Source organism: Rhodamnia argentea, chromosome 5 (genome assembly GCF_020921035.1).
Source record: "Rhodamnia argentea isolate NSW1041297 chromosome 5, ASM2092103v1, whole genome shotgun sequence".
Classification (NCBI taxonomy): Eukaryota; Viridiplantae; Streptophyta; class Magnoliopsida; order Myrtales; family Myrtaceae; genus Rhodamnia; species Rhodamnia argentea.
The window spans coordinates 27,618,381-27,631,413 of record NC_063154.1 but is presented as its reverse complement, the minus strand read 5'-3'; the positions used below and the strand labels follow the sequence as shown (position 1 = coordinate 27,631,413).

The 13,033-nt window shown below is 38.4% G+C and overlaps 2 protein-coding genes across 4 annotated transcripts in view; both read right to left on the bottom strand.

Annotated features, from left to right (window-relative positions):
• The window catches only part of LOC115755147, a 237,035-nt gene extending 234,360 nt beyond the window's left edge, over nt 1-2,675 (bottom strand). Inside the window, exons 1-5 of one of the 3 annotated variants that reach the window (XM_048279312.1) lie at nt 2,525-2,674; nt 2,060-2,118; nt 1,319-1,485; nt 786-1,004; nt 53-256 (exon numbers count right to left, since the gene is read on the bottom strand). In XM_048279312.1, coding sequence (XP_048135269.1) covers nt 167-256; nt 786-1,004; nt 1,319-1,485; nt 2,060-2,118; nt 2,525-2,577 — 588 coding nt within the window. In that variant the 5' untranslated portion in view covers nt 2,578-2,674 and the 3' untranslated portion in view covers nt 53-166. Of the gene's footprint in view, nt 1-49; nt 257-702; nt 1,005-1,318; nt 1,486-2,059; nt 2,119-2,524 lie in introns of those variants that run through there. The other 2 variants (XM_048279313.1, XM_048279314.1) reach the window with 2 other exon arrangements.
• LOC115755168 overlaps nt 1-8,474 on the bottom strand; it is a 463,587-nt gene extending 455,113 nt beyond the window's left edge. Inside the window, exons 1-4 of the mRNA XM_048279302.1 lie at nt 8,074-8,474; nt 7,250-7,966; nt 5,232-5,714; nt 3,586-4,425 (exon numbers count right to left, since the gene is read on the bottom strand). Of these exons, the coding sequence (XP_048135259.1) occupies nt 3,592-4,425; nt 5,232-5,714; nt 7,250-7,966; nt 8,074-8,460 (2,421 nt within the window). The 5' untranslated portion in view covers nt 8,461-8,474 and the 3' untranslated portion in view covers nt 3,586-3,591. The remainder of the gene's footprint in view (nt 1-3,585; nt 4,426-5,231; nt 5,715-7,249; nt 7,967-8,073) is intronic.
• Between the last annotated feature and the right edge of the window lie 4,559 nt (nt 8,475-13,033).

Below are 13,033 nucleotides of genomic sequence, written 5' to 3'. Positions count from 1 at the left end.
CCTGGACATGTACATGTTTTGAACAGCCAATGCACAAAACCTGTTATATTGAACATGAGATACATCAGTGATGATGTAAGTCTCATATCTTAGCAGGCTATTGGTGTGACATCGAGGGATCACCGGCTTGAAAAAGGGACGCTCTAAATCAATACTGCCGGCCAATTTAGGGGAGATGTGAGAGGCCTTGAAAGTGTAGGACCATGAAAATCCAGCTCAGAATGGCTAGCTCTTCATGTAGACGGTTCGATCCCACCTGCAGCAAAACATGAGAACTTTGTGGACATTGGGGCTGAACGTCTCTTTAATTGACTGGCTATGGAAAGTTATAGCATAGATTGGAAATTACTGTTATCATGAAAATTGTTAATGTGACCGGAATTAATAACAAATGCTCTTCGTATCAGAAGAAACTAACAAACTACCAAGTTTCATCAACATGCAAACGACTTGCACAAAATCTTCAAGAATTTGAAAAGAAAACGACAAGTATGTGATGCAAGTTGAAATTGACTTCGTAAAACAACAGGTTGCTCAAGGAAAGTCTAACTGACATTATTACACTTTATTAGTTCTATAGGTCAGGTTGAGCCACTAGAAACCTTAAAGAAGCACCAAATTTGTGAGTTTCTTTAAAAAATGGAAGGTACAGAATTGAGACTAGCGCAGAAAATAAGAAAACATAAACAGAAAAGAGTCTACTTTTCATTGAGTCGCAACTACTGAGCGAAGGAGGCATAATTAGGAATCCTGGATTTATATGATGCTGCAAATCGGCTCCTTACTGGTACTAATGAAAATGGAGACGTACCAATGAGCTCAAACACAGATATCTCCCATACACAAATGAGTTTTGCAAATACGGGCCAACCAGCAGCGAAGAACACCTGGATTTCATGCATAGAGCTTAAGAGCTTCACCGGCCCCGATCTGTATGAAAACCTAAGAGTTGCTATTTCCTTGTTTTCTTGAATATGTTGCCATGCAAATTGACCAGGAAAGTCCTGCACATATGTACATGTTTGAACAAACTACTGTATGCTAAAAGGACATCACAAAAGAATAAACTTGGAAAAAAAGTACATGATGTAGATTCATGACCATATTTGCTAGTTTACGAGCTTTAATCACCAGCCTTAAGAGGCTCATGAAAGTCATCAATCTTAACCTGCAATCTAAAGCATTCTTTAAGAAGTGACTGTCCATTAATAGCTATTTTCAGTTAGTTCACCATTCAAGTGACTGCCCACTCTCACTCGGATAGTAAATAGAGCAGCTTGTGGAGAATATCAGTGATGGACTAGGCTAGAGATCTTACCACTTTACTCTCATGATCTTGCTGTGTCACCACTTTGAAGAAGGGATGCTCTGAATCAAATTCACTGGCTACTTCAGGAGTAGTGAGGGGCTTTGGAGGTGCAGGACCACGAAAAACCAGCTCAGAATGCTTCACTCTGAGTTTAGACTGTTCAGTCCTGCGCTGAGCTAAAAATGAGAACTTCAATAGTCTTTAGTATAAGCATTTCTTCAATTGACTTACCATGAAAAGATCTACACAAGATTGTAAAATATGATTATCATGACAATCAAAATTCAGACAATTTGACAGAACATACATTACAAGTGTCCTCACAACCGAAGAGACAAACTACCTAGAATTCCCACCTAAATCATTATGTACCGAACGAACCAGAGTCTTATTAAAATGATTTTGAGTCTATTTATAAATAACAACGAAAAGAAAGTGTACTTGTCAGTAATGCAGCACAACCAAATAAGGGAGGCATAATTGTAAACCTAGAAGTCAAGTCACGCTATAATCAGCCTAAAGTGATACTTTGAGTACTCACTTCAAACAATGTAAATCAAGTCCTGACTGGAACCACTCCAAATGGAGACTTTGAACACAATATCATGTCTATCGATTAGCTCGAACACGGGGACGTTTCCTACAGGCAGACGAATTCTCTCGGAAATGCACATCAACCAGAAGAAAAGCACAGAGAAAGAGCCCCTTTGATGTGTCTGCAGCTCCTGAAAGGCTTTACTGTCACAATACCTAAGAGTCGTTCTTTGTTTTTCCTAAATGTCTTGCTTGATGAATCCACCCAAAACACTCTGCTAATGTACGTGTTTGAACAAGCAAGGTATGAAATTGTTTAAGTGGAATGAGAAATCCAAGGATAAAATTGGAGGGCCAAGAGCAAGAAGGTAATGATTTGAAGTTGAAGAAATCCAAGGATAAATTACGTTTGAAAGTGCTCGAGGATGAAAGAAATTGACAGCTAACATCTTTTCTGATACATGTTATTAATGAGTATTGTTCTAGTAATCTATTGGACTTTATTATAAACACTATATAGCTGGAAAAAAATCTCCGAGTGGACGTCAACTGCGAGGATGAATTAGCTCTAGCACAGTCTCTCATAGCCTAACGACATGGAAAGTTCCTGTATGGAATTCGAATTAAACACGAGAACAACAAAGTCAAGGGGATAATTAGCCAGTAGATTAAAATTCACACCTCAAAAATCTCGTGATGAGCATTTTGAACTTTAGTCTCTCCCCTAACTCCATGCTGATTAATGTGCGTAGGACCCGCCATGAACTTCACAGACCTGATCAGATTCCATTACCCTACAAAGCTGAGGACACTTGGTTGAATGCAATTTATCCCCTCAGACTTCAAGCTTGGCTGCAACATGTCGAGAGAATCAAATCACACAAAGGCATGAGTTTACGGCGGTAGTCGCCGGTTTCATGAGTTTTAATAGAATATAATGAAAGTCATCAATCTTAACCTGCAATCCAAAGTCAAATGTCAAAATCTTTGCTCTAGAGTGCAATAGGTAGACATTCATAAGAACACACGAATTTCAGCCACAGGCCACAAGCGCAGGGGAAAATCTGTCTAAATGAATAGATTTCTTAACGAAGCCACAAGGAGTACTCTGCCCATCCACATTTTCCAAAACAACCAATGTGATAAACAAGAGACCATACATACTCATAGGAGAAGCACGCAATATGTAGATTTTAGGGGCAATAATTATTGCTAGTAGTTTGGGGACTAGTGCTTTCAGGCTCTAAGGTAGCTCACATGATCTTCAAGTCAAAACAGAGCCCTAGCTGAAAAAGACGGCGATCGAGGAAGGTTTGACGAAATCAGCTCCCGACTTCGACTAATTTAGGCGCAAGAAGACATGAAAATCCGAAGAAATTCTGGCAGACTGGAGAAATCAGAGGCGAAGGAACTATGAACCCACGAACTTGCCGCATTCAAGAGCGAAAAGAGAGTACCATCCTTGATGAAGTGAGGACTGTCCAAGACTCGGCGCTGCGATCTCCGGCGTCGCACTTTTGTCTTCCCTCCAGTAACGACGACGAAGACTAGAAACCATGATCGATTGGGGCTTGATGACGTCGCCGGACTGAAGCAAAGAAACGAAAGATGAAAATATCTCATCACCATTCAAGTTTTCTTCCTCCTCTCGGGGGGGTATAGCCAAAAAGGAAAAAATCAAAATTGCGAAAGACATCAATTTCAATTGGATCTTCCTTACCTCATTTTTATGAAGCATATATATTTGTTTACGCCGACAACTTTTGTATGGCTTTATTGAGGTCACCCTTCCACTGCAAATCCCACAACCAGTATGTGAACAATCTCCCCGACAGTATCACTGGCGTGCTTAGGTCACCCTTGGAAAAGATGTTCATTTTGGGGCACTCTTCCACTTCAATCCACACCAAGGATGGAAACCTGAAGCTACAACTTGCGGCGGAGGAGAAGCATTCTAGGCTTGGCAGATTTTTAAGTGTCAACCATTTTAGCTTTCCAAAAGAAATCACTTTTCCTTCTCCGTTTTCATCATTCGCCACTACTTCTTTCATTTTTTCACATCCTTCTATAGTCATCTTCTTAAGATGCACCAAACTTGCGATCGCTGAAACTGTCCCTAGATGTACCAATTCGGAGGAATTCTTCACCACTAGCTTCGTCAAATTATGGAAGGATGTCACGGCTGGAAATAGCATCGTCAAACCGGGACAATCCAAAACCTCCAGTGTTTCGATATTTTGAAGAATTTTCGCTGCTAAATGGTCTTCTCTCCACAAACGCTTTAAGTTGTGTAGCTTACTTAACTTAAATTCTCTTAAATTTTCAAGCACTGGTTGTTTTCCCTCATCAACAAATCTTTCGTCGGGGAATATATCTTCAAAGGAACTACAGAACACTTCAAGGCTTTCTAGGTTCTGAAATCTCTCTAGGAGGAATTTGAGTGGAAAGGCGGCCTTTTCATCATGAAAACATGCTAATATTAGTGCTTTTGGCTTGGCACAAATGTCATCTTGAAATATTCCATCCTGTATCATATGAATATCCTTTTCGACTAGTAAAAGTCTCTTTAAGTTGGGAAAGTCCTGCCAAATTGCCAACACAACATAAGAAATAAATTCAACTAAGTGATGTGCTGTAAAACCTAAATCTAATTAAGATGAGTCACATGAGAGGTCGCCATCTTCTTACGATTCATTAAATCTCAAGAGCCCTGCATACAAGTCTCAAGCTTTTAAAGTCTCAAATAGAGACTGGTATGGTAAAGTTGGTAGAGCTTTGGAAATTGTGTAATGAGGTGCACCCGTAATGTTTCTAAAAAAAATATGGGTTCCACAAACTTGACAGTGTGCTAAAGATATAAGAGATATCTTATGTCGTTTGCAAACTTATAGGTAACGGGGTTTCGATATTTCTATGGTGTTCTATGCTAACGTGATTATGTAGTGTACATGAATATAATGGGCGTATTAAAGAATAAATTATAAAAAGAAAATTGTTTGAGTTTATTTTTGTTACGGTTTGTAGAAAATAAATGGAGGACAAAAGTACATGTAAGACTTGTAAACAATGGAGAGGATCTCGTGTGAAATCCTCATCGGCTTCCCCAAGGAGCGCCATTAGATAAGAGTAGATTACGAACATATTGTGCGGTCAACAAAAATCTGTTATTATTTTTGTAGTTCTACATAATGGAATATCTTATGTGTTTCCACAAATGAAAAGTATACTTGAGATATTAAAAACATCTTATGTTGTCGACAAACCGATTGGCAAGGAAGATCATATTTTCTATAGTATCATAACGTGATTTGATTATGTATAGGGCATGAGATTAGTGGGTACATTAAAGAACTAAGTAGAAACAGAGGAAAAATAGTTGTAATCATACCCTCTCAAATGAAGAGTGTGCTTCTTGGTCTAGAAGTTCTTGTTGATCGTTTCTCTGAGTCCACTTGTTCATAGATGCTGCAAAAGACATATTCACTTTATCACAGTGAGTCACTTGCAATTCCTCCAAAAATGGCCAATTCAAAGTGGGCAAGTTAGCGTAGAAGGTCTTGAGTCGTGGCATATCATGTAGCACCAAAGAGGTTAGTTTCGGAAAAAGAACTTGAGCAATATTGGCGTGTGGATTGTCATCTCCATTAGCGACTATCTCCCCGATCCTACAAGACTTCACTTGAAGCGTCTTAAGTTGGGTTAGACTTGTAGCCACCCAATGCGGAAATAGATTTTCAAGGCTCTTGCAATTTTCGGCCTCCACATCCTTGAGAGAGCCAAAAGTGAGAGTTTCTACGGGATTGTCGGTCCATATTTTGCTTAAATTGTCCATGTGAGAGAGAACCATCCACTCAAGCCTAGGAAATTGTACCTGTCATATTAAGAAAAATGACACAATGAATGTGATTATATTGAGTTATGATATCAAAGAAGGAATTTCCAAAGTTTCTTGGATCTCACAATTCATGAGAATGCAAGAGCTTGTTAGTGACATAAACAGGGAGGGGCTAATTGATGCTTTCATTTCGGTTGACTGATGACAAAGGCCTAGTATATTGCGTTGTAAAAAGCATGAAATGATAAACGCATTTATAATCACTAGTTCATTGAGAATCGGCTTTTACGTGGTTTAATTGATACTTAATACTGGCCACGCTTTATCCCTTTAATTCTTGGAAAGTAGCAATGATGAATATTAAGAGATACAAAGTAGCTTGCGCTGATCATTATCAAAGTTTAGAGCACTTCAAGGAGAACATGCAATTTGCCAGATTTGTTTGCACTTATCGGTATCAAAGTTGGTTGCGATAATCTTTTGATAATGCGACATTAGATAAGCTAAGAATTTCTTAGATTTATTTGCTTAAAGGAATGAACGAACCTGAAGCACGATTCAAAGCAGGTCTGATACACGTGCTTCAATCCGGTCGGGAGATACATACATATTCTTCTTCTCTCTTCCTAATGCCGGAACCGATGCCACGCTAGTGGGTGCAAGATTACGATGCTCCAACGATAGGTATAAGTTGGTTCTAGATTATCTTTCTTATCAATTGAGAAAAATTAACTTGCCATTTTCATCTCTACTAGATTTAGAAACATCCAAAAATTATTAGCAAAACCGAATCGGTCTCATTATCTTATTTGCTTGTTATAGCTTGGACTTGGAAGAAGATTATAGAAGCATGTCCATGTATATATGGATACATTCCAGAACTAACTTCTTTAAGTAGATCAATGGCTGAGATCAACAAGCCATGGAATGGCAGCACAAATGAGAGCGGAGCATCTTAACTTATAATTAATTTGCAATTCGAGTCCGACACTATTCAATGCATCTTCTCACGAGAGAGATTATTTCCTCTATTTATTATGAGCACCGATACTTACTCAACACTAATACTAATTGCGAGCATTGCTTATGAAAATTTGATGATAAACAATATGAAAATAAATAAATAATAATAACTGCAATTGTTTACAAGTTCTATCTATGTTATGTATGGAAATTTTTGTATTGAAAGAAAACAAATTCATAACAGGCACGGGCAAACAAAACGACTTGAAAAAATAGCCTATGTCATGATCTTAGAAAAAAGCAAATTGGGTCAATTTACTAGTTCTACATTGAAAAGATTTGGATCCAACCATCGAAAAACATTCCGTGTATAAGAGGAAACCAATTTCTTATCCTTGACCGATGCCGTGTTCTGAGGGTTTTTTCCTTTTTTGCCAAAAAAATTTACCAAAATTTGATGTTGCATTGCTCTGGAACGAAAATAGTTTCATTTGATGCGTGCAAAGCACCATTCTATTCCCTAATTACAATTACTGGCATTCCATTCATTTGACTAGATGATTTCTCCGAAAAGCAAAAGCATTGGATTAAGAAAAAAAAAGACTAACCTGTGGAGTGAAAAGTGAAGTGGTGCCATGGTCGATATCCATTGAAGATTGCCAAGTCAAACTTCTCATTTTGGGGCAGTAGGAAATCCTAAGATAATGTAATTCGGGACAATCCAGCGCATGATTCTTTCCCGATAGAAAACTAGTCAAATTGGGCAAGCATTCCAGTATGATCCGATTGAGCCTCGGGAATGTAATCTTCTCGACCGTGCTTCCCTGCCCTTCTTCCTCATCGATCACTCCTTCCATCTGATCACACTCCCTTATTTCCATATCATATAGATTGGCAAGGCACTGAGCCATCGATGAAGTGAAAGCATGTCTCAAGTTGCTGCATTTATAAAGAGTCAGAAAAGATAGAGCATTGAAGCGCATCGTTCCTTGAAGATCTTTGTTCCATAGTTGCCTCAACTTTGGTAGATTGATGAAGTGCAAACACTGTAAACAAGGTAGCACCCAAGTGCTTTCCATAGGCTCAAGCCCTTCAAGATCGAATATTTCTTCCAAAGACTCGCAAGCATGCACTCGCAAGCTTGTCATTTTCTCTAAAATAAGCATCAATTTGGATGGCATAGCGTTAATAAATGATGGACATTTATCCACCACCAGGGTTTTTAATTGCCAAGATGAATTGACAGGATTATGTTCGTGATGCCACTTTCCAATGAGCTCGGGGAACTCAAACAGCCGCACAAACTCAGCCTTAGCAACCGTAGCCTATCAGAAAATGCATCATTGAAAGTAAAATTCTAGTTAACAAAAGCAGTTACTTTATTGGTGATAAAAAACAACCAATTGCACAGAATTTAGTAGCTGATGCTTACCATTTCTTTAGACATATTTTGGATGGTCATGTTGAGGTTTTCCTTCCAAAAATACTGGTACTTTGTTGGTCCATACCGTTCCATCATATCAACTTTTACTCTCTTCAACTTTGGGGCCTCTATTGACCCCTCAGAGAAGAACTTCATGTTGGGACATCCATTCACAATGACGTCTTCCAAGAGAGGGAATCTCAAAGCGCATCCACCTAAGCTGAAACATTTCAACTCTATCAACCCATCAAGCTCCATACACTTCAAATGATGGAAAGCCACTTCATGCCCCTCCTTACTTCCCTTATCACATATTACTTCTGTCAATATTCTGCAATTACTTATCCTCAATTTTGCGAGAGCCACCAAATTTTCAGCTATTGTCGGTGTAAACATACTTGATAACCCATCACAATCCGATAGATTTAGAGCCTTCAAATGTTTAATTTGTCTTGAAAAGGGTAATATTACTTTTTGCTCTTGACTAGGGCCTTCCATGGCTTCCACATTGCTAATTGGCTCTTCCAGATAAGATTCACGTACGACTAGCTCTTCCAAGTTGGCTAAACTCTCAATAAAACGACTCGTGGATGTTGCAGATTCCTTGGAAAGATGACGAAGCTCAAGAACTCTAAGCTTGCGGAAGAATTCTTCATCATGAAAATCCCCATGCCATATCTCCATTCGTTCGTATAAATCCAATTTGAACTCTTCGAGATTAGGGAATGTGCCCTGAAAGAATAATCAAATCAGAAGTTAAAGCTAGCTTATTTGAAAGACAACTCAGGCACTATGACTTTAGTCCTATATATCGCCCACAATAACTGCATTTTAAAATGTTCAGTCTTATGTGATTCAACGGAAGGAAATGTTCCTACATATAAAAAAACCCATTATCGTTAATCTTTTAAATTTGACTTGTATCCATACTAAACTCAAGTAACCCCTTACATCCACGTTTCTAAAGATATACCCCTTGTGAAAATAACTTGTCCATCAATTACAGTCACAATTGCACAAAGCTCGATGATTAATGTCAACAATAATGTCTCATCTTTCCGTTTTTAGCATAACATCGGTAATCTTTATAGGATTCAGGATGGTAAGATCACAACACATGCCACATGTTTTCATCTTTGTGGCACTTTGGAGAGAGCTAAACCATCAGAATTAGCCTAAACCTTTATTAAAAGGGGATCAACGAAAATACATTTGATTCATCTGACAATGTGATGTTTCAATGTTGAAATATTTCTGTTGTATCAAGGAGAGTCTTACGGTTTACATCATACGTAGAGCTACTTGTATGAGATGCTTAGTTGTGGCCGTAAGGATCACTTCAAATATCCACTATTGAATTAAAACAAATAATCTTGGCTCGTACCTTTTCTATCAGAAAGAGAGGCTGTTTATGACGTGGCATGTCATTCTCAGTGTGGTGAGCAATTATCTCCACTTTGTTACAGCCATCCACCTTCAAGGTTTTCAATGCCGGGCAATGTATAGCATGTGTTCCGGTGTAGATGTGCTTCAACTTAGTCGGATCTTTAAGCTCGAGAGAGGTTAACTTTGGGAAATCAAACCTGGGAACTTGTAGTCCTTCTTCCTTCTCGATGAGTTGGGCAATGCCACATTCACGGATCTCCAACTCCTCAAGTGGCATTAGATCTCTAACTATCGACGTTGGAAACAAAGAGGTGAGGCTATTGCAGCAGGAAACGCTAACGGAACGTAGATGCTGGAATTTAACTTGACGGTGGAGTTCCTTATCCCATACACACTTTAGCTTTGGTAATCCCGATCTTGTCGGCTCTCTTAACGGAACAGCAACAGGATGCCCATCTAGAGGAATTAGTGGCTGAAGTTCAAAAACAACTTTAAGTGAAACGCATGCTTTGGCTTCTAAACTTTCCGGGCTCTTGAGCTGTCCTAGAACGAAAGTAGGAACAACGGTCACAAACTTATTGCATTCATCCACGGAAAGCGATTTTAGCTTGGGAAAAGAATCCGCGGCAATTTGATTATCCCATATCATCTCAATTTTATCCATGCCGCTGATACATAATGTCTCCAAGCTAGGAAATGCAACTCACGGGTGTTAGCTCACGAAATTGGTGAGTCGGTTAAATTACGAATTCATGAATTTCCAAGATGTGAATACAGATTAGTGCCAAGATGTAAATTACAAACTCACGGAATTGGTCATTCTGTCTCAAGTTGCGCAAAAGGAAAAAGAAAGAATAAACTAAAACAAAAAGGTACTAAAAAATCTCCATAATGTCAAGAACTCTAGGACGAGAAGGCTATCGGTATTACTAGAGACAAATGAAAAGAATACGAACTCTGTTCTGACCAGATTCTATTGACAATGGACAAAATAGTAACTTGGACATGCTCGTTTAACTATCATATAATCAAATTAGTCTCCCATAAATCCCAAATTTAAATAAAATCTCTCCCTCACTTCAATGTAGTCACTTCCCTAAAATGACGAATTAGCTAGTACACATAGCAAGAGTTCAATCACTTAGAGACGAGGAAGAATTTATTTAAAGAAACAGGAACCTCGTCAGATGGGTAATCTTACCTACACTGAGGAAGAGTATTGGCAGTTAGAAAGAAAATGCATGATGGAAGTACTGAGATTGAAAAGGCAAATTCATCATCGATCCATCAGAAGGTGCAGTACAGAAGGAGGTATGATTGTATCTAATACCGAATGCCTCGAATCAATATTGTATCGCTCTAAAGCAATTAAGAAGTGAGGCTAATAGAAAGCAACAAATAAAAAAAAATGAACTGCCAAACGAATAAATCTTACTTATATGATTTCCCACTTGAAAGAACTAAATGCACTTAACCGACTGAATTTTCCTTTTAAAAATTCATTTTTCTTTATCTGTACTGGAGGATCTAATAGTTAGATACGAATGACAGATTTTGACATATAATCGAGTCAAATAGTTGAAGATTTTCCTGAATATAGCGTTGTCGAAGATTAAAAATAATCTGAGAAAGTCGACGTATTAATCCGAGGGGAGGGTCAATTTTCATAGCCTATTTCGCTGCATAACCGCTATATTGCTTTTAGTTTAGTCCAAGTGGACCCGCCTGTAAAGTACTCATTCTTCATTTTCCATTCAAAAGTTCTTCCGTCATCCACTCGACAAGGCAGATGACTCAGCTGAAATGTATTTCATTTTTTTAACAAGAGTTTCATAAGAATGGTCTTGCAGTGCATGCAATAACTCAAAAGGGGTGATTTCCAAAAGCCCTGGACCCTAATTGCGCCAGCAATTAGGAGACAATAAACCTTCCTTCAATCAGGGAAAAGAAGAAGAGATCTTGTAAATGAGAGGTTGCTGAGAGTTTTAAGTTTCTTCTAAATCTCGGAAAGCTTTTAGAAATCCTGTTCTGCAATTGTATTACCCATTCATGTTTTGTGCAGAGAAATTAAAAATCAGATATTGCAACTCATAAAACATGTCAGCAACTTTCAACACTCGTGCTTGTACACTGCTCGTTTTCTTTTAAAATTTTATAACCGAAGCACACTTTAAAAGTAATTTAGTTAGTTTTTATTTTGGCTATGCTTTGTCTCTTGCATATTTTAATCCTTTTGTTATATTTAATATTTTGACGTAACGTTACGCATCGGGAATGCAAGAGTTTCTAATGCTTCCATTCCCAACCCTTTTTCCTCCATAATGATCGCTTCCATCTTCTTGCAATTGCTTACGCTTAGTTTTCTCGGTTTTATGACGGATTTAACCATGGATGGGAAGAACATAAAACCGAGGTTACTTGAGCCGGCGATTTCTAATGTCTCCAATCTCGAAAAGTCAACCCGCGGTATTCACTCACGGAATAAGAGATTAAACATAATTATGAACTTAGGGGCTCCCAAGATGTAAATATAGATGAGTACCGAGGGGCAGAGGCCGGAGGGGGGGAAGGGAATTATTGAGTTCCACAAAAAGGGAAAAAGAAAGAATAATAAAAAAAAAAGCAGAGTAAGAAAATCAAGATAATAATATCGTTTCTAGTTTCCAGTCTTTCCTTTGGTAAAGAACTTGGAATGCAAAGCTTAATTTGATTAGTGAGCCAATTGTATTCCATCCATAGAATAAAGGAAGGAAACCCAATGAAATGCGCAATGCTTAGTAGTTCCATTATCATTGAAAGCAAGCTCTCTTTTCGTGGAAGATGAACGTATGAAAAGAAAATTGTGGGGCCCACAATTTATATTTCCATGACTCTTTACGGACGAGGAAAACTATCATGTTGAGGGAGTATTGGGCCCTACCAATTTAAATAGGATATCAAATGCCAAAAGCCCGTACAAATACATCTCTATCCATGCCGTACTGCGTGCAAATTATCTTTGAAGGCGAGCCACGACTGGGAAGGATAACAGTCGTAGACACACTGACTTGTGGGGCCCTCAACTTACATTGCTGGAGTCTTGGGCCCCACCATCGATTTTTGCTAGACAAAATAGCCACGTGCTTTCCTTAGCTATGCAATTGTTTGTCCTTAGTTTACTAACTTCTCTTTAATGTTAATAAATCACTATCAATAACCAATTTAACATGATATCAAACACAAATTTTGCGTTTGTGGTGTCAAAAGTACGTCCAACTACATCTATGAGCACATACGGTATGAGTCATGGAATACCAAAGCTTATACCGGGAAGCGAGTGAAAGGCCGCTTTGTGAAGGCTAGTGAGTAAGCTCATGTTCTGCAATTGTATTACCCATTCATGCTTTGTGCAGGTACCACGGAAGATATTCAACCATCTTTATGGAAACTATTTCTAGAGAAATTAAAAGGAAGAAACTGCAAATCATAAAACATGCCGGCAACTCTCAACACTCGCGCTTGTACACTACTCATTTTCTTTTAAAATATTTTAATCAAAGTACACTTTGTAAGTAATTTGGTTAGTTTTTATTTTGGCTATGCT